At 36.7% G+C, this 20,483-nt stretch overlaps 1 protein-coding gene across 1 annotated transcript in view; it reads left to right on the forward strand.

Annotated features, from left to right (window-relative positions):
* The window catches only part of STK26 (serine/threonine kinase 26), a 34,522-nt gene extending 15,552 nt beyond the window's left edge, over positions 1 to 18,970 (forward strand). Inside the window, exons 3-12 of the mRNA XM_065643458.1 lie at positions 808 to 1,038; positions 8,003 to 8,059; positions 9,727 to 9,835; positions 9,929 to 10,086; positions 12,573 to 12,758; positions 13,397 to 13,545; positions 14,220 to 14,313; positions 14,801 to 14,863; positions 14,954 to 15,090; positions 15,648 to 18,970. Of these exons, the coding sequence (XP_065499530.1) occupies positions 808 to 1,038; positions 8,003 to 8,059; positions 9,727 to 9,835; positions 9,929 to 10,086; positions 12,573 to 12,758; positions 13,397 to 13,545; positions 14,220 to 14,313; positions 14,801 to 14,863; positions 14,954 to 15,090; positions 15,648 to 15,672 (1,209 nt within the window). The 3' untranslated portion in view covers positions 15,673 to 18,970. The remainder of the gene's footprint in view (positions 1 to 807; positions 1,039 to 8,002; positions 8,060 to 9,726; positions 9,836 to 9,928; positions 10,087 to 12,572; positions 12,759 to 13,396; positions 13,546 to 14,219; positions 14,314 to 14,800; positions 14,864 to 14,953; positions 15,091 to 15,647) is intronic.
* The last annotated feature ends 1,513 nt before the right edge of the window (positions 18,971 to 20,483 follow it).

Consider the following 20,483-nt stretch of genomic DNA (forward strand, 5'->3'; position numbering starts at 1 on the left):
GAAGGGAAAATAAGAGTTTACTTCCTTTTCGTTTCCCACATAACTACTTGAATGGAGCTGAGGAATTTAAAACATTTATGTAATAATCAGTCTGCTGATCTTAAGAGTACTTAATCAACAGAGATTCCAAGCCAGGTGTCCTGAGCAGCGCCCCGCTCCCCTTTTTAAGACATGCTTGGGTAAAACCAGCCAGTTCTGATCAGTACCCCCATTTCAGGACTCTGCTCCAGCCTTCTTACTCCTCCTTTGACCATCCCTCAGTCCTTTTTGCTCTACTTTCAGCACTTTTAGTTGAAGACACCTGATCTTATCAGATCTCAGAATCTGATGGTAAATACCAGGTAGTGTGGTCCTCTCGCAACCAACTCCACACCTGGTAGGATGCTTCGTCTGGCAGGTAGCAAGTGCAGCCTTTTCTTTCTGCCTGGGTGATGATGTGAGTGCTTCTGTGCCGGTAGTTGCATTCCCCACTCTTCTGAATTACTGCACAGATAGGATTAATTTTAAGAACAACTCTGTTATTTCATTTTAAAAAGGTTGTTATGTCGGGAAGTGAAATGAGGTTTGTACCCGACTCCTTCCCTGGTGAGGCTCATTCACCTTTGACGCAATTGCATAATGCATGTTCTGTAACTAATAGCTGAATTAGAAGTTAGTGTGCAGGAAATAAATTTATCTGATGTGAGCCTTGTAGTGACGAGAAATCTGGATGATGTGCTTCTTGGGAAGTAATGAGGGCTAATAACTTGGAAGTTATTAAGTAACTCTTTTTTTTTTTCCCCCCTTCTTATTTTCTTTTTTTTCTAGAACCATAGAGCAGACCCAGAAGAACTATTCACAAAACTGGAACGCATTGGGAAAGGCTCCTTTGGTGAAGTCTTTAAAGGAATTGATAATCGGACACAGCAAGTGGTTGCGATAAAAATCATAGACCTTGAGGAAGCAGAAGATGAAATAGAAGATATACAGCAAGAGATAACTGTTTTAAGTCAGTGCGATAGTCCTTATGTAACAAAATACTACGGATCATATTTAAAGGTAATGTATAGTATTACACCAAGATTTGCTAGTGCTCAGTTGTTTTGAATGCTGCTAGGAAAAAATTCTAAAATTGAGGAAGATTTATCATGCCAACTTGACCGTTTTCAGTAGGTTTGGGATTTTTTTTTTTTTTTTTTTTGAAAAGAGCTTTTTACTTGGTTTTGCTCCTTTTGCTGCTTGCTCTTTGAGGCTGGAATTTGCACAAAATGGCTAGAGAATGAATGGAGTTGATAGAGGATTCCTCTTACCATTGCCGTTGGACCTGGTTTTCTCTCCTCCCTCCACAATCGCTAGCACAATCTTGTGGTCTTCCTGGGGAAGAAGAAAATACCTTCATAGCTATAGAAACAAAAACCTTTCCCTGGTATGGGAAGAAATGCTGCACCATGTAGAGATGTGTTAGTAATTATGCGGCATATCAGGCCTGAGACAAAGTAAAACTGACATCAGCAGAGTTATGTAACCACCCTGTGAAATGTTATCTAAGGCATAATTTAAAAACAAACAAACAAAAATGAAAACCTACAGAAATCTAAAATTTGAGTAAGTCTTTTCAACTTGCAGATCTGTCCAGGTATAATCACCTTAAATATTGCTTAAATGATCTGCAGTGCATACATGTTTTGGATGATTTTAAAAAAAACTAAAATCTTTGAATAGAAGCCGAAGCGTTAACCATAGTTAGAGCTATCTTAAATGTCTGAGGGTTTTTGTTTGCTTGCGGATTTTGTTTGTTTGCTTGGTTTTGGTTTGTTTGCTTGGGCTTGGGTTTTTTTGTTTGTTTGGGTTTGGTTTTTGTGTGTTGTTGTGTTGGGTTTTGTTTTGTTTGTTTCTTTCTGGCTCCTAAAGGTGTAGTGGGAGTTTTGACATTATTCTAAAGACAGATCTCTGAGAAACATTCCTGTATCACACTTGTATCTTTCAGTGATACTACAGATTATTTGCAGGATTTATTTAGTACTGTTCTTTGTAAATTTGGCTTTTTTCATCTTTAAATTGCCAAAGTATTCCATTTTTTTTATATTTTAATGCTAAGTGGGTTATTTAATTTTCTGTACTCCAAATACTAAATTCTCATTTTGACCAAGACAAGACAGCTATGGTGGCTTTGCTGTTTGCTTAGTTACTTGGTATTCTGTGGGTTCTTCATCTGAAGTGAACGTACAAGTTGTCACTAGTGTCCCATCTTTCCTTTTCTTTACTGGGCTTTATCACTGGGAGTTTTTTGTTTGTTAAGTGATAGAATTCAGAGGTGTAGTAGAATTTACTTTCCTGTATCATAGTATATTACAACAAGCTGGTCCTTCTCAAGATGACTTTGAATTCAGCTAGAAATGTTCCCCTGGAGCCATGCACAAGTGGTACTGCAGATCCAGACACGATCAGTCTTTTTTATGGTCCTTTATTTGTGATGAGCTCAGTCCTAAGTATTATCCTCCTGGGTATCATAATTTTAACTTTGTGTTGTAAAAGCCCTATTGTTTGCCCTTAAGTACAAACAGGTCAATGTAAATCTTGGAAGGTGTTTTTGCTTGGAAAAGTGTTTTATTAAATTTGAGAACTAAACAGCAATTTCAGCAGCTTTAAATGGGGAAATGAAACCTTGATTTGGTAGGGGTTTGTTTTGTTTGGTTTTGTTTGGGTTGTTTGTTTGTTTGTTGTTTTTTTGAGGAGTGGGTGGAAAAAGCTTTTATAAGTCATGGACTGAATAAGAAAATAGTATTTTCATTATTTAGAGCAACATAGATACTGAAAGCAAAAAGGGTATTGTAAACCTGCATCACAGCAGTTTGTCTTTGGCCTTACGCAAGTCTTCACTTTTTACCCGTTTTCTTAGATTTGTAAATGTAGTTATTCTATCAGTGCTATAAAACTTTCAACTTCTGATTAGATTTTTTTTTATTTTTTTATTTTTTTTACTTTTTAAAAATTCCTGGCAAATACAGCATCATGTTAATGCTGCAGTACTCTCCTCACCACTGTTTTGAGTTCTTTCCCTTTCTGTTCTACATGGATAAATTTTGAAAGATTAATGCTGATCTCCTGTTTACTTTTCACACTTGTAATATTTTCGGGGAAGGAAAATTTCTGTGTGTAGAGCTTGGGAAGGTGTTTGTGGAATTTTGGTTACTTTCTCATTCCTTTAAGAAATTCTTCTTAAAACAACCAACCAAGCAAAAAAAACCCCTGACCTAAAATATGGTTCACAGGAATGTTTTTCATCCTAGACTAGTGTGAAAGGTAGTTATGCTGATTGCTGTTCCCCAAGCAAACTAATAAAAATGTTCACAAATAAAGGATTACTTTTAGTTCTGTAGTTAAAAATAAATAAAATTACTGTTTAAGTAGTATCTTGGCTCTAAATTTTTCTTAGGCTAAATTTATTCTTGCTTACTGATACTAGATCTTTCAGCTTGAGATTCCTTAGGGGAAAGAGTGTATTAGCTTTATTAAATGTGCAAAGAATCTTTTATGCTGCCTTTTCATTTTACTAATAACAGGTATTTTAAGAGTTCTGTCTGCCTTTTTTTTTTTTTACTTAATTGTTGTAGCTTTTAACTTTTTATTAGCTGTTACTCTGAGAAAGGCTGTCAGCCTAAGTATTTAGCTGTGCAATATTTCGTTCAGGATTTATTTTCTCTCTGTACTGTAGACATCTCTTGGAAGTGGTGAAATAGGTACAGTTGTGTACCGAATGACTCTGTAATTAAAGGTTAAAGAACACTGAGGTAAATTGTGAAAATGAAGACATCTTATTTCTTACAAAGCAAAGTCCTAGGCTGCAGAGATGAATAGCAGTTTTCTATGAATATGACTGGTACAAAAATCACATTAAAAGTGGTCCCATAGGTTTGTTGGTGCATACTTAGTTTTATGTATACAGATCACTGAAAATATTCCTAGAAATACCTTTTAAGGTAGTGGCTAAAAAGAGCATAAGCATACAGTAGATAGAAGGTATTTCAAAGTTTAAGAGAGTTTTCTTTTTCCCTTTGCATCTTTATTTACAGGAAAACAAAACTTTTGAGTCAGTCTGCCCTCTTTCATATCATGCTTATGGAATAGAAATAGTTTGCTAACATATACTAATCATACATGTAGTTTTCTCTGAAGCTCTAGGGATGGCATTAGAAATGTTTCTGAGTTTTGCACAGTTTAAATCAAAGAGACTCAATATTTTCCTGACAGTAACAAAGCAAACTCTCAGTGCAAAGTCATTCATGTTGCCTATAACACTTTATTGATATTTTTTCGGTTGAGTAATCTAGATCTGATTTAGATCTTTAAATGCTGGAAAATTTGATAGTTTTTAATTTGAATTTGATAGTTTTTACTTTAGAGAAACTGCAGCTATGACCATGTGCTTCAGGTTTTTTGTGTGCACCTCAGTTCATCCAATTGAACTGTAATAGAACATCTTCTGTTGTAACTTGTTCTTGTTTTTTTAACCAATTTTAAGTACACTTTGAATAAGCAGATTGTTCTTGTCATCGATATGTAGTTTGGTTTTTACTCTGGTAAGATAACATATTTGATAATTAAAAGTTGTTTGTGACTAAAACACAAAACAAGATACATTAACTGTAGGGGCTTTCTAATTGCAGGCATTTCTGACAAGAGATTTTATTTTTGTGCAGTCTGTTCATATTCTGCAGCTTTCCCGTTTCCTGGTGCTACGGGATGTGAATCCAGCCCCATGGCTCAGGCCGGGAGCAGCTCTGCGCAGGCTCCCTTAGAAGCTCCTGCTGCTGAAAAGGAGACAGGAACTGTGTCTTTATTTCAATTACTTGACTTACTAATTTGTAACTTAGCTCAGCTGATGCCATGTAAGATACTCTTCAGTTCCGCAGCCTAGCTGTTCATTGGCTACAGCTTGTTCATCTGACTTGTAAATGTCCCTTAATATTTTTACCTAGCAGTGCAGTGTTATTTGTCTGTTATCAGATAATTTACGCTTTAAAAACCTCATCATTGGTACAAAATGTCGAGGTCTATCTCCTTTGAGGTTCTTGAGATAAAGCTGATGCCAGGTTTTAGTTATTGTGACACAACAATATGTAAAACCCCCATATCTTTGTAATTTAGAGTACCTGTATGTCTTGAATTTTGGAGTCTCAATGGGAGTTTCAAATTGAATTAATCTTAGAGGTTAGGTGTTAGTAGTTATTTTTCTTAAATTTTAATTTGGTATCTGGCAAGATCAGTAGTGTTTTCTGAATATATTGGTAGGCGATGTACAAGCATCTATATAGTCAAAGAATGTACCATAATAAACACATCTGTGTACAGTAGTAAAATGTTTTACCTTTATATTGTGTCTTTCACAAATGCATGTAGAATTGTATAATACCGTCTTACAGCTGTATTAATTAAACTTTTGTAGCTGTTAGATAAGTTAAATCCTGATGCACATGTCTGTAGATTTTTGTATTTGTGGTAGGTCAGAACCTAAATTTGTCTCCCCACCCATATTGCACTTTGATTGCAATTAACATCACGTCTCAATAAATAAAACATTGGTTGTGGAGGGTACCCTTGAAAGTGATAGTGCATAGCAACACAGCAGCCTGAGTTACATTAGAAAGTGAAAATGAGTGTTTTCCTCAAGCCTAATGGCTTGTCACGATGTATTACGACCTTATCAGATCAGGCAAGAAAAAGATTAAAGATATTAAGAGTCACTATCATTCTGCCATGTTTCTGTTGTGCAAATTTGTGAAGCTTGATGAAATAATTGAGCTGAACTTTCCATCTGATCCCACAGAGATACATCTACTCTTGATGACTGAAATTTTGTGATTGTTTACCCTATTTGTGCCATCTAGCTGAAGAGTTTAAATATCTATCCTTGTAACTACTGCAGCCTCTTGGGCTTGCTCTTTTCTTTTGCAAATCAAAGCAAGCCTGAAGTTATTCTCAGTTTTTCAGCCTTGAATATGGAGAACTTCTATAGTAGCATCCAGGGACTTCCATCAAAATTGCACAGCACTTTGTGCAGCAAAGCTTTGAGACTATCTAAAGATACTGTTTGTTCTACATTGTCTATTTATACTTGGTTGACCTAAAATAGCTAGGAAAAAGGTTGTTCATGCCTGGCTAGAAAATATCCACACCCGGTTACAGTGGATAGTACCAATTTCTTTGAGACGTTATTTCAGAAACACAGTACTTATTCATTTTCACTCTATACTGTTTTCAAGTAATAGTCAAATCCTCCAGACATGTCTGGTAACCACAATGTTTGCCTTAAACTGGAGTTCCTTGCAGGTCTTCTCAGCTGACAAAGTTGAGCTTTATAAAAACTGCTAAAATTAGCCAGCCCTTCCCTGCTGATCTCATAATATTGGAATAGACTCTCATAAATGGTGTGTTTTTTAAATTCAGTATAAATCTAATAGAGCACGCTTTGTTAAGGTAATTGGATGTGGTGCCTTCAGAAACTGCACCTTTATTTGCTTGTTGAGTTTTCTTTAGGTTCCTGTCAGTAGTCAGGCAATAGGGTAGGAAAGCATACAGTGTGGAATGCAAGAGGCTTTGAAAAGTAGTTCTGCCATAAGCTTATGCTCTCTATAAGGAGCTAGCACTGGTAAATATTTGCTGGAGACTTAAATAGCTTACGTGGTACTTCGCCAGGTCTGGTTCACTTTAGTATTTTTAATAACTGCTCTTTTGTTTTAAATAAATAAATGTTTTTATTCACAGAATTGCTTAGATTAGTAGCCCATAGGTTAATATTTGTGTGTATTCTGAAAACTGTGGGGACTCTGGCAAGTAAAGAGCAGAAGATCCCAGTTTTGAAATGTGCAGTCTGTAGATCTGATACCAAATCTTTCCGATTTTGTTTATACGAACCAGCCACATTTTGTAGCTATGTACCAAGGGCAAAGTCAGCATCTAGAAATCAGTGTTAGAAGAATTTGTCAGTTCTAGTATTCTAGTAGTTGAGACATCTCCATAAAGCAAGCACAGAAACTCATGTATTCCCAGGGGTTGAGTTCAAATAGCATATAGTGAAGGAGTATTATGAACTTTGCAATATGACTAGAAATGATAAAATCTCACAACCTAAGATAGGTGCTTTCAGACATACTTTAAATTGAACTATATCGCTCTTGTCTTTGACCTTTTAATGGCCAATTTTGAACCTCTGATCTGAAAACTTCAGAAACCGGAACGTTTTTGTAGGGTTCCAAGTGCGACAGTGCCATTCCTCTGGGCTGGTGGTTGTACCTCAAAACAGGAGCTGCCCCTGTGGCAGCAGGGATGTGTTCTGGTAGGATGTGAATCCTTAGGTAGAAGCATATTCAAGGGCTGTCAGTTCTCCCTTTTTGCTGGATCTGACAACTTAAGTTGGAGCTTGTGGACTTGCTAGATACACGCTTGGCACAGTTACCATGTAGGTGAAGAGGCACCTGGCAGCTACCTCCGTTAGGCGTTGAATTTCTATTGTCTTTGAAGTGTGTTCATGCTCACTCTCTCACTCAGAAGTAATTTCTGAGTATTTTCCTCCGATGAGAAGCGTGGTAGACAATACAAGTAAGTGTCCTGCTGAAATTGTAATGCTTATATATCACAAATGGCTGGAATTAATAATTGTAGTGCAAAGACAGTCTCGTAAGAACTACAACCTTACATTAAAACACTTAGTTTAAACTTAAACCATCATCAAATCACTTTTTCCTCGAAGTTCCATTCCTTTAGGTGTAATCATTTTAGTGGAAAATGATTATTGGTGGGGGGAGTTTTTTGTTGCTTTTTTAAATACGGAAGTCAAACGTCAATTGAAATTTAGACATCTTGCACAGGGGCTGTGTAATCATTCTACAAGAAGTAATTACATGTAACTTGGTGGTTAATGGGACTCTGCATTTGCGTTCTCCTAACAGTATGCTGGTAGTCTATTGCAATACTTTTTTTATGGCAGCCTTCGACTTCTAACGACTCATGCTTTCCTTTACAGGGCACAAAACTATGGATAATAATGGAATACTTGGGTGGAGGGTCAGCTTTGGATCTTGTAAGTATATGTTTGGGTGTTTTTTCATTATAAGTACTAGTGAGCCTTATTTCACTGCACTTTCATATCTCTTTATAAAATATGGAGACAGCTGATATTGCGTTGCTGCTACATTGTAATGCTCAAAAAAATGCAAATTTGAATGGTAGTTCTGTTATATTCTGTTGATATTGGTCTGTTTGTTTTTACTGTTTATTTGTAAGGATTAGGAAGCATCCATTTATTCTCAGACAAATGTAAGGCAATTTTTTGTAGTATGAGGAGAAGTATTGTTTTTACCACATGTGGTGGGTTTTTTGGGGTTTTGGGTCGTCTCTCTGTCCCCTCTCCCCAGTAGAATATTCATTAAACTTGAATTAAAAAAAAATGTTTCCTTTGGGATTGGGTCTTTGAATGATTGAAGTGTGTGCCCACAGAGAACAGTTAATTTTAACTGGTTAAAAGGTGTTGAGTTTTCTATTTTCAGTTAAGCATGAAAGCGTGTTTTACTCAAGACGGGGTAGCACTCATGAAGACTGTAGGTTAGAGAGTACAAGAGCACGGTCCCCTGGATGTGGATGTGGTTTCCCCACACATTCATTACGGCTCAGAGACCCACCCTTTCCTGTCAGATAACTCAGGCTTTGTTTGTGTCATTCTGAAGGAAAAACATCATGTCTTCAGTATTACAGAATGATGCTGGTTATATATTTGCTAACAGCGGTCCTGCCTGCAAGAGCTGAAGTATATTCACTAATCTATTTAAACTTCTTTATGAAATTACATCACATCAACACAACTACGGGAATGCAAAAGCATAGTAATTATGTGTAGCATGTAGTAGTTTGTAGCTCTGGAACTCAGTCCTTTTGAGAAAGGAGCTGTGAGATACTTACTCTTTAACATTTTTGAGTAATTGATAGTCTTCTGTGGAGTGCCAGAAATAGTGAAATAGCTTTTACTAGTGACAATTGAAACCACTGACCTTTAGAAGAAAAAAAAAATTCAAGTTTTGCCTCATTTGCCTCACTTTACCATACCAAAATTTCAGGATATTCTCTGTTTCAGTGCCATGTTGTTGTTTTGTTGGTGGTGGTTTTTTTGTGTGTTTGTTTTTAATAGCAGAATCACCCACCTTAATTGCCTCTGTTTTATTTACATAGCTTTCTAATGTGCAAAGTTTACAATTATTGCATACTAGCAGCTTTATAGTAGTGGTTTATGTTCTTAATGCAAAAGCAAGCATAGAATCAAAAATGCTGTACCAAGAAAAAAATACATCATTAAATTTAAAAAACACAGTAAATAGAGTAGATTAAGAAACTCAGTTTATTTCAAAATAAGTTAAAGTGAAAAATTCAGTCTGCTATGTTTGCCGTCTATAGGAAACTCTAAATTTGTGGGATGTTAGTTCTAGCTTTTCATGTGCATTGCGTGCTGAGGGGAGTGCATACTGTATATATTAGAATAGAAAAGTAACAGCATTTTCAATCTGTCAGTAGAGAAGATGTGAAGATGATCATTCCAATGGCACCTATTTCTGATAAAACGACATACTTCATTGAATATTTAATGAATTTTGGAAGTTCTTTAAAAAAATCTTTCAAGCTTAAGATTTAATTAAATGAAAAACAAGGTAAAAATTAGTTTCAAGATGGAAATTATTTTAATGTGTCTTTTCTCTAAAGCTCCGTGCTGGCCCATTTGATGAGTTCCAGATTGCTACCATGCTAAAGGAAATCTTGAAAGGTCTTGACTACCTACACTCAGAGAAGAAAATTCACAGGGATATAAAAGGTGCATAACATTTTAAATGTTACGTTGTTAAAGCCTTTAAAAATCATAAGAGCAGCATTCTAATTTCGATGTTATGTTATTTCCCCTTGGCAGCTGCCAATGTCTTGTTGTCAGAACAAGGCGATGTTAAGCTTGCTGATTTTGGAGTTGCCGGGCAGCTGACAGACACACAAATTAAGAGGAATACCTTTGTTGGAACTCCGTTTTGGATGGCCCCTGAAGTTATTCAGCAGTCAGCGTATGATTCGAAAGTAAGTATGAGAGTAGAATACCTTTTCTTTGTATCTGCAGATCCAACGGAAATGACTGATTTTTCTCCTTTTGTCTCATATCAGTATGGAGAAAAAATAAGTAGATTTCAAATTACAGGACTTCAAATAATAAAATCAAAAGTACGATTCAATTGTACAGCAGTTACATGTCACTGTACTCTCATGCAAGACCTGTGCAAACTCAGCAAGTAAATTAAAGCTTTTATGTTAAGATTCTTTTAGAGAAACTCCCTGGATGCTTTCAGTGTTCTGGGTTCGTTGGTTCATTTGTTTTTAATTTCAATTCCATGTTTTGCATTTAATTCAAACAGTAACAAAGCTCTCACAAATTAGAATGCCACCAGAACTTATCAGTTTATTTTCTCAGATTTTTATAAACAGCTTTGGATATAATTTCTTTAATGGTATTTCTGAGGACCTGTGTCATACTGAAGATTTTAGCACAGGTCACTGATCTTGAGGAGGAAGAAAGTAACTTGAACTACAGCTGTGGCAGCATTATGGTACCTCACGCATTTCTTTGCTGTGGGAGCTGTTGATGGATGACTAATTGTGAAGGAGAGTTTCCCTCTGTGGACTAGCAGTAGAAAAGCAGACCTCCTTCGTGTTTTTCTGAGAGTTGAGAACAGCTGCTAGAAATGGTGATAAGGAGGGAACAGTCCCCTCTTCTCCCATGTCTATACCCACCAGACAACCTAGAGCATGTGCTTACTGAAATGGCAGTGTGCTTTGTTGCTGGCATTGGACTTTCTGCACTCTGTGACCTTAAATAGGAGTAAGAAATCTAAAAACCTTGATATATGCAGAGTAATACTTTCCTACTGGTTCTTCTCAAATAATAAACATGTAACTGTACTTGTGATGTGCACATAAATGAAAGACTGTTGAATATCTGAGATGTCCTGAACATATTCATGCTCCAGGAGACTTTCCCAGGATCATTGAGGCTTGAAGGAACTTGTGTACATGTCACAAGGGTTCTGGCTAATAAGAAGGAGTATGTTTTAGTTCTTGGGTTTAGGGTTTCAGTGGTGCAACTCTAATGTGCTCCCTAGGGCATTTTAGAAAAGCACTCTACCCTGCTTTAAAAGTGTGTGTTGTCCAGTCGAAGTGAGAGTAATTGCTCTTCTCCCTGTGTATAAATTCAGCTGTATCACCTCTTCATTTACATTCTCCCATCAACCTGATCTTTTGCCTTCCATATCTCCTCAATATGTTGCAAGAGCAATGCCCTCTCTCTTTTCTTTCTATGCCAAAAGTGTGGTGAGAAAGCAAAGAAGATGCAAGCCTTTGGTAGGACAGATGAAGGGTTTTGGACAGGATAGACCTCAATTTCTAGACTATTACTGGTGAATATTTTGGCTTCTGGGCTGAATTTTAACCTTGCTCCCTCTATCCTACTTCAAAATGACTGAAAATAAGACAGAAATACATACATTTTTGTAGTGGCAGAAATTTACAAGTCGTATCTCTTCTTTCAAATTTTGCTTCAATAAACAATTGTTGGTTGTGATGTTTCAGTAATAAACAGCAAGATAGTTTAATTCTTCAATATTAAATACAAATATTTTAGTTCTCACAAATAGGACAAGTATATTGGAGAGATGCAAATTGTAACCCGTTTACTCTATGAGCAACTTTGGTTTATGACTCCTGTGCCAAGTGTAGTCAACCATTCCAACCATTTTTTATTGATAAACACCTTTAGTGACCTTAAAAGCTATTGTAACTCATCTAAAAAGATGCAAGTAATGTATATTTCACTTGGGAAGAATCTCTAAATCGACGAAGAATTCTTTAGTTCATAAGATATTTTGATACAAAGACAGAATTTGTTTACAGTGCTTACCTTTAGCTAAAATAAATACCACTTCATTGTTCTTCAGAGACTTACACTGTGAACTTGGTGTTTCAGGTCTAACTACTTGTTGATGGTTTGGTAGCTAAATTCATCAAGCAGTCTGTTGGGAAAGAAATTAAGTGATCACCTACTGGATTTGATTCAAGTCTCTGCCTTTTTTTCTTTAGAGTGAGGTGTCAGACAAGGTTGAATACCTCAGCGCATCTACAGCTTAAAAAGTAACATCAGCAGCAGTTCTGCTGTCTAAACAAAATCCAAATCAGACATAGGAAATTTGTGGTGGTTTGTAGTTCATTATATAGAAAAAAAAAATCAAAGGAAGAGCAATGCTTCTGAAGCTTTTTCCAAAAGCATGAGTATTCAGGTGCACGTTTAACTAGCTTACAATGTGCAACAAGAGTGATGTTGTAGATGTTTGTCATTAAAGACTGATTAAGCTAGTCTGTGGGAATTATAGCCTTCAAGTATTAGAAAGGAATCCTTGTGCACTATCTACTTAGACCAAAATTAGTTTTATTATATAGATGCAGTATATGTCAAGATTTCACTTATTAAATACTTAGCCCTTAATTTTTTTACTAAGAGCAACTTTTTCCTTTTTCAGGCTGACATCTGGTCGCTGGGAATCACTGCTATTGAACTAGCCAAAGGGGAGCCTCCCAACTCTGATATGCATCCGATGAGAGTTCTGTTTCTCATTCCGAAAAACAATCCTCCGACTTTATTAGGAGAATTCAGTAAACCTTTTAAAGAATTCATTGATGCATGTCTGAACAAGGACCCAACGTTTGTGAGTAGATATATGTGTGTGTGTGTATATATAGATGTTTTGGGTTTGTTTTTTGCTCTCTCATGCTTGCAAACCATTTTGCTGGTGTAATGCACCATAACTGATTGAAATAATTTGAGAGACCATACTTTCCACTATTAATAGTAGCGGTGTTTTTAATAGCTGTGTCTCCATCCTAGTCTCTTTTGTTCAAAATACTGAAAGGGAGAGGGGGAACGCTGAAAGAAGTGATGGTGCTGGAGGCAGCTTCTTAAAATACACTCAAGCCGAGGATAATGCCAGAGAGAAGCTTTGACAGAAGACAGAATCTTACCTCTTTTTCTCTAGCAGAACTCTTGCTGTCTGTCTGAATTCTGCTTACAAGGAAATGTTGCATTGGAGAATTTTGATTAGTCATTTTCCTGGGTGTGTACCTTCTAGCATACAAGGACAAGCAGTATAGTCTTTGTGTGACTTGGTCATATTTTTGGAGCGCTTGTAAATGTGGATTACTGACTTTTCTTGACTTCCTGTTTCACTAATTTCCTGATACTATATGAGTTAGCTCTACAAGTCAGTTGTCTTACTAAATCTCCCCTATTAACATTTAAAGTCATGAAATGTTAGCATAACATTAAATATTTACGTGTTTCCTACAGCGGCCTACTGCAAAAGAACTTCTGAAGCACAAATTCATTATGAAAAATGCCAAGAAGACATCCTATCTGACAGAACTGATTGACAGGTTTAAGAGATGGAAAGCAGAGGGACATAGTAGTGATGAAAGTGATTCCGACGCCTCCGATTCGTAAGTTTATTTTCAGTTTAGTCTCTTTTGGGCTTTTTTTTTTTAACATTACTGAAGTAGGTTTGTTGCAGTTTCTCTATGTAATTAACTCTTCTACTGTGTATCTGTCTTTGATCCATATGTTTTCCATTCAAGAAAACCCCTTGTATGAACCTAAAGACCAATGCATAAGTCAAGCTATGCGCTCATTATCGCTTTACACTTTCTCTCTCTGAACTCAATTTCGGTTCTGTTTAAGTGCTGTGTATTTCCTAGTCTAGGGCTAGTGGTTGTACCAAAAACAATGAATCACAATTAGAAAAGTTGCAGAGAAAGGTTGAGGTGTATGAAGAAGTTGGCACAGTGCCTGTGGAACAACATACATTCTGTAAGTCTCTTGCTTTTCTGGATATCACGTATCTGTTTTAAATGGGATACCATGGAGAAGGTAAGCTTTGTGGGTAGATAACATCTTCCATTTGCTTTCATCGTATTTCAGTTTATTCAGCCTCTGAAGTTGTGGGGTTTTTTGTTTTCTTTTTGAAAGAGTGGTTAATGTTTCAATACACGTTTTTCTTCTTATTTTAAGGACTACAAAACTAATCTGTGTATATTTATTATGTATTTGGGTTACCTATGCTTGCTTAGTGTTATGTTGTGGCTAGTATTATATACATTATATCCTTTTTCTTCAGGGAGTCAAGTAACAAAGAAAATAACTCCCATCCTGAGTGGAGCTTTACTACAGTTCGAAAGAAGCCAGATGCGAAGAAGCTGCAGAATGGGACGGTGTGTACACTCTGAAGAGTTCTTCTTTCTAAGTGCTGGTTTTGAAGCCGGTTAAAGGAAGATAGTGACAAAACTTAGTAATGACTCACTTTTCACAAGAACTGACCGTGGTTTTGTAGTTCAAGAGATGATGCTTGTTAGTGATATATCCTATGCCCATGTCAGCCTTAAATGCAACAGATGCCGCCTACGAATAGATCAGTATCTGTTCATAAAAGTGTGAATTTTAAAGACTCATATAATATTAGAAGGAAAAAACTGAACTGCTTTTCTGATGATATACGACATCGTTTCAGATGCGTCATCAGGCATCGGTTTCCACATCGCGTAACATTTGTTGATGTGCTGTACCTTCGTTATTTTTGTAATGTATTTCAAGCATTTTGTTGAATTTAACTGAACTGTCAAAATCACACGTGCTGTGTTAAATGCAGCTTATGCGTTATCTAGGAATATGCTAATACAGTCCTTATTTGTTAACTTTTAGGATCAGGATCTTGTCAAAACGCTGAGTTGTTTAACTATGATAATCACCCCTGTGTTTGCTGAGGTAAGTCTTGACTTTAAAAACTTCTTTGAAAGTTATTACCCAAGTGTCTCATAAGTTTTATAACTTTTATATCTTTTATCTGCTACTCAGCTCAAACAGCAGGACACAAATAACGCTAGCAGGAAGAAAGCGATTGAGGAACTTGAGAAAAGCATCAATATAGCAGAAGCAACGTGTCCAGGGATCACAGATAAGATGGTGAAGAAACTTATGGAAAAATTTCAAAAGTAAGTTAAGAATCTTTTTGTATGCATTGTAAAAAAAAAAAAAAAAAAAAAAAAAAAAAAAAAAAAAAAAAAGTTTTATTTTAAAATAAAGGAAAGGTGCATAAAACAGACACTGAACTTCGTATGTTGGGTAAACTTGAGTAGTTTAACAATCAGCGAAAGATCTGCTATGTCCAGTGCTTTAAACTTTTAGCTTTGGTAGTTATACATAGCTCATCCGTTTGAGACTAAAACTAACAGTAACAATTAATACGTCTGTTTGGTCTTAGAGTGCTGCAATCCTATTGTAGTTTTTAAACCTTGCTTCCTTTAAGTTAGCCTGCAATTTTGTCATAAGCATATTTGTAGCAAGTAAGGGAACAGGAGAATCTTCAGCTTATCTTTTTAGGGAATATTTTATTGAGAATGTTGCTTCTGGTTTTTTTGTTTGTTTTTGCTATGTACCGTTGAGATGAAGGCATGTACTAGTTTAGTGATGCAAAAATAGTTATGTGCTGTTTGCCAAGCTGAAACAGTATAACTAACATAATTCTAACTTGTATTTTTTTTATCCATAGATTTTCTGTTAATGACTCATCCTAAGAAACTTCACATAATTGACTGCTGTTTTGTATGGACCCAGTGAAACCCACCAAAACTACTTCAAGCTTGGCAGTGCTTAGCTCATGAGCTCCTTGTGCCTTTTGGATCTTTGCAACATATTGATGGTGATTGAGGATTTGAAAGAACCTACTCAACTATTTTGTGGCAGTGCACATGGTTTTATATTTTCAGGAAATTATTTTGTAAAGAACAACTTTTAATATTGTAGTTTCACCTGTTTAATCTGATAAATGTTGAGGTGCAGTTTTGCTTTTAGAAATAACCATTACTTTAGTTAATAGAAAGTGCAAGTACAGTATGTTTTGATGCTATTTTGTTCCTGTACATGGAGATGTACAGGTCTTTTGTATTCATGAGTTAAACTTTTGTAAATCACTAATGAGCTTCAGAGAAAATAGCTTTTTCACAAGCGTATTCAAAACATGTCATGTAGTGGCAAGGGTATTGCTGTAGCACCTGCTTCAACCAGCATATATTTATCATGCCCTGAAAAATAAACCTGCAACAGTATCTATTATAATTCTAAATTGGTACAGTATTTTAGGCAGCTCTATGATTAAATATATTTGAGAGCAATATGTCAATAGTTTGCAGGTGATATGTAGCAACAGGTATATCCTGATGTACAGTATATGTATTACCTTTTAGAACAGGTTTTGAAGTAGTAATTCAATCTCGTATCATCGATGGTAGGAAAATTTAAAGCAATACAGTTGAGGGGGTGGGGCTTTTGGCAATAATGGACAAAACCTGAAGTCCAATTTAACTTAATTTAATTTTTTTCCTCTGAGTATACATGCCTGGGTGGAAGGGAGCCAGAGAAGCCGAGCGTCACATGCTACATACCTCACAAGCAGGTATCAGTGTAACACCAGCGTTCTGTGTGGTGGTGTTGTTTCTCCTGTAAGATATTTATACACAATTTTGTTCTTAAATACATTAAATACAGTACATCAACATAATTTGTTTATAATTTTCTGAAAGTGTATTTTAAATATGTATTTACCAGTTAATATGCAAATAACTGAGTTATAGATATTCTTTCACAAAAAGGTAGTACTGTGCAGTACGGAGTGAATTTTTTTGCATAAAAAGTAGGTAAGACTATAAAGTTGCTTACAGTTATATATTTATGGTACTGCTAGATGGGTAATCTCTTCTGGTTTGTTTTGGTTTTTTGTTTTTCCCTTTTTCAACCCAGTATGTATATTATGCTGAAGTTTTGAACTGGGATTGTTTTTCAGTACTTAGCTGTGGAATTGTTGGTGTAAATTTATTTTTGATAAAGGCTGGGTATGTTTATTTTATGGTTCAGACCTGCACATTTTGTTTTTGCACAAAAGTAATTTTAAAGAATCTGAAATATATCTGCCAAATATTGAAAAAGTAATGGTGTGCAAGTAAATACCGCATTTTTAGTCAAATGTTGCCATTACATCGTTTTTATATAAAGGACACTTGTGAGAGATGGTGGTTAGATATGCCAAGGACAATTATTTTCAATGGTGCCTACACTGTAAAAAATTACTTTTAACTCCTTGTTTTAATTTTAAAAAAAATGTTTCTGTTTAAAACTTTCATCTGCTATATAACTGAAATTCAATTAGAATTTATATCTGAGAAAAAAGTCTGGAAATAGTTTTTGAAAACAATAATGTTATGGATTAAATAAATATTTTTATAAATGTAAAAGCAGCAAAAGTTGTAAATACAGTTGATCTGAAGCTTTACAAAATAACTGCATCACAGAAACAAATTGTAGTGCTCCTCTAGCCTCTGTAGTTGTTAGTCTTGTAAATCTGTTTATAGATGAAGCTTATTTCAATGTTTTGGGGGGTTTTAAATGGTTTAAAAATAAATATTTAAGTTCTGTAAACTTTCACGAGCTTGTTCTGTTGTGCGTTTTATTCTGGATTGAGGTAGACGTGCAGAGGTGCGGACATACTTCTTACAACCCGACGTTCTAGTCCAAGAACGGTGTTCCTTGCAGAGTCGCACGGTTGCTTTGGAAAGGTTTGAGTCCGCCCGTGCTTTTCTTGTCTGGAGGACACCTGCCCACTGCTGCGCCACCGGGAACGCCATAGATGCGGTTTTATTCCAGTCCTAAAGAGGAGTCGTCAGGATCCGTGTGCTCAGACGAATGTGCGCAGCCTGTGACAACGTGGTAGAGACGTCGGAACACTCTGACTTCGTTGCGAACTCGGCGTTGTGAAGGTACAAAAAGGGCTGTGCCACTGTTACCTTGGCTTTCACTTCAGCAATCTTGACCCAAATCTCTTTTTAAAGAGCTCTAGACAAATCTCCCAGAGTTAAAAACATGTATTTACTTCCATGTTGCTTCGCTTAAGGTGTTCTTTTTAATGTGGGAGACCGAGGGGAAACATGATGAGAATTCCTCCCAAATTTTGTAACTGGTGGCTCTACCCTGTTGGCGTCAGGACTTTAATCTATGCAACTCTGTAACCAATTCTGGGTTGGTAGAGTTAGTGAATTAAGGGGGAAATTGGAACCTGCCCTATTTGGGAAACAACTGTAACATATTGCTGAACTCTGTTGCCTCTTCTTTTCCTGTGCATGGGTGGGATGTACGCCTACCTCATAGGACAGCGTGGGGAAAAACTCATCCAGCCTAGTGGGTACAATGCAGCCTTGTTCTCTTCAAGTCAATTCAAGAAGTTTCTTTTATTGTACTGCATATGGCATTTCTGCACCTCATGTCTCAGTGCATCATGAGACTATGATCTAATTAAAGAATGGATGTCTGTATTTTACTCGTTTCCAGGGGACGGTTGTCTTTTTCCCTACCATGTGTAATTAATAGTTATTGACGACCTGTGTAACTTAATCAGCAGTATTCTGTTGCTGGCAGGTAGCTATTGGAAAGATACATCAAAATATTCATGCAGGAATTGTCTCGCCTGTTTGGTTTGTAGGCTTCCCACTGTAGATCGAGAAGAAGTGATACTCAAGTAGTTTTGTCAAAGTAGTCTGAATCTCAGAATAGGGAGATGTATTTGTTATTGGGCAATGAGGCCTTTCTCGATGTAACCATTCTTACAACCCTCCGTCTCTGACTCTAGAACTCTTCTGTACAGTCAGCATGTAGTATCATAAACACCTGTTCTTGCATTCAGTTGAATGTCTATAGCTGAATAGGAGAGTACATAGGTTCTTAATGTGTTTGCACAGACTTTAGCAGTTGTTAAAGGTTTGATTTTTATTACACTGTTTTATGACTTAACACTGGAATAAAATTATTTTCTTCTTTGCAAAGTTCTATTGCTATGTATGTTGGCTTGCCTTATTTCACATTTTACTGATAAGTAATACTTAATACAGAGATGAGGTGAATACACTGAAACCCATCATAGTGTTTCTCCAAACCAAAGTTCTTTGTGTACATTTTGGTGCTTTTTATATCCTAATATACACACCTATGCCTAAAAGTTGCTGAACATTTCAAGATGAACTTCATCTGTAAGTGATAGATTTTGTATGAACCCAAATTACTTCAGTCTAAGTCCACCAAGTACTTCAATGTTCTGACAGTGTGATGCTGCTGTCCCACCTACCCCTGGAACAGTCCTTGCTGGCAAAGTGCTATAAACATCCACACTGTCAGCAAGCCAAATCACTTTTTGTTGTCTTGCCATTGTATCCAGTGGTGGTTCTTGCTCTCTCCAAGGTGCAGAGCTTTAGGAAAGGGACAAAACAACTCACTATAACCAGAAAGGTGTTTTTTCTCTGTGTTTTTTCGGTTTTTTGTTTTGTTTTGGTTTTTTTTAATAGAACATATGCCAGAGAAGCATGTGAGGGTCCCTGTAGTTCACAGCTTCTGCAGCACAGGGTAACCAGGAGCAAAAGCAAACCTTACAGTATGCTCTCTTGTTGATCTTCTGCATTTCTTTAGGCAACCAACCAAGAATGTGGTTGTTTTCAGCAACATTCAGGGATCTCGGCAAGTCTCCCCAGTCACTGAGACAGTGAAGGCAGAGAGGGAACCAGCAAGAAGCTGCAGGAGAGGAAAACCAAGCCAGCAGCTCCATGGAGCACTGAGGGCTGCCCAGGAGCTGGGGTGGGGGGGGTGGGCTGGGGGTGCAGATTTGACAAGGCAGAAGGAAAAACCCAAAACTTTGATGTGAACAACAGATTTTTATTGTCCAGCTTTCTAAAACAAAGGACAATGATGTGCAGGTGGAGTGGTACTCCCTACACCTAGGTCTTTTTTATGTTTTAACCTATTTTCTGTCTTTGCCCCAGCTGCCTGGTTTCTGAAAGCTATTCTAAGAAGTTACAGTGGTGTCATAACTGTGAATTTACTGGGATTTACAGTCACATCCTACAGAGTCGTTCTTAAAGAAAATCAACAAGATCCTCCCCTAAAAAGGCTTACAGCAATGTCATCATTCTCCAGTTTTTTGAGCAGATTTCATGTAGGTTTAGGGTAACGATAAGTTTTTTTGTAATTAAAAAATACTTCCAGGAAATATCTTTAGACCTTTTCCCTGCCAGAGGGCAATGGATGCCAACACATGGATGGTGAGAAGTCCCATCACCTGCTCCTTCTTTATAGCCAGAAACAAGCCCTGGTAAAAATAACATAACGCTCATGTAGCCAACAGGAAAGTTTCAAAGCATCAAGGTTACAGCAGATTTCCCAGTGCAAAGGGCAAACACCAGCTGCCTGTTTCTTTCCTACCCCTTCCTGAGATCTTTTTCCCCATGCTGCTTAACTAATGCCTGATTTGGGGGAACCAAAGGACCTTCCGCCTTATATGCCTTACACCTCC

The sequence above is a fragment of the Caloenas nicobarica genome, chromosome 12 (assembly GCF_036013445.1).
Source record: "Caloenas nicobarica isolate bCalNic1 chromosome 12, bCalNic1.hap1, whole genome shotgun sequence".
NCBI classification, from domain to species: domain Eukaryota; kingdom Metazoa; phylum Chordata; class Aves; order Columbiformes; family Columbidae; genus Caloenas; species Caloenas nicobarica.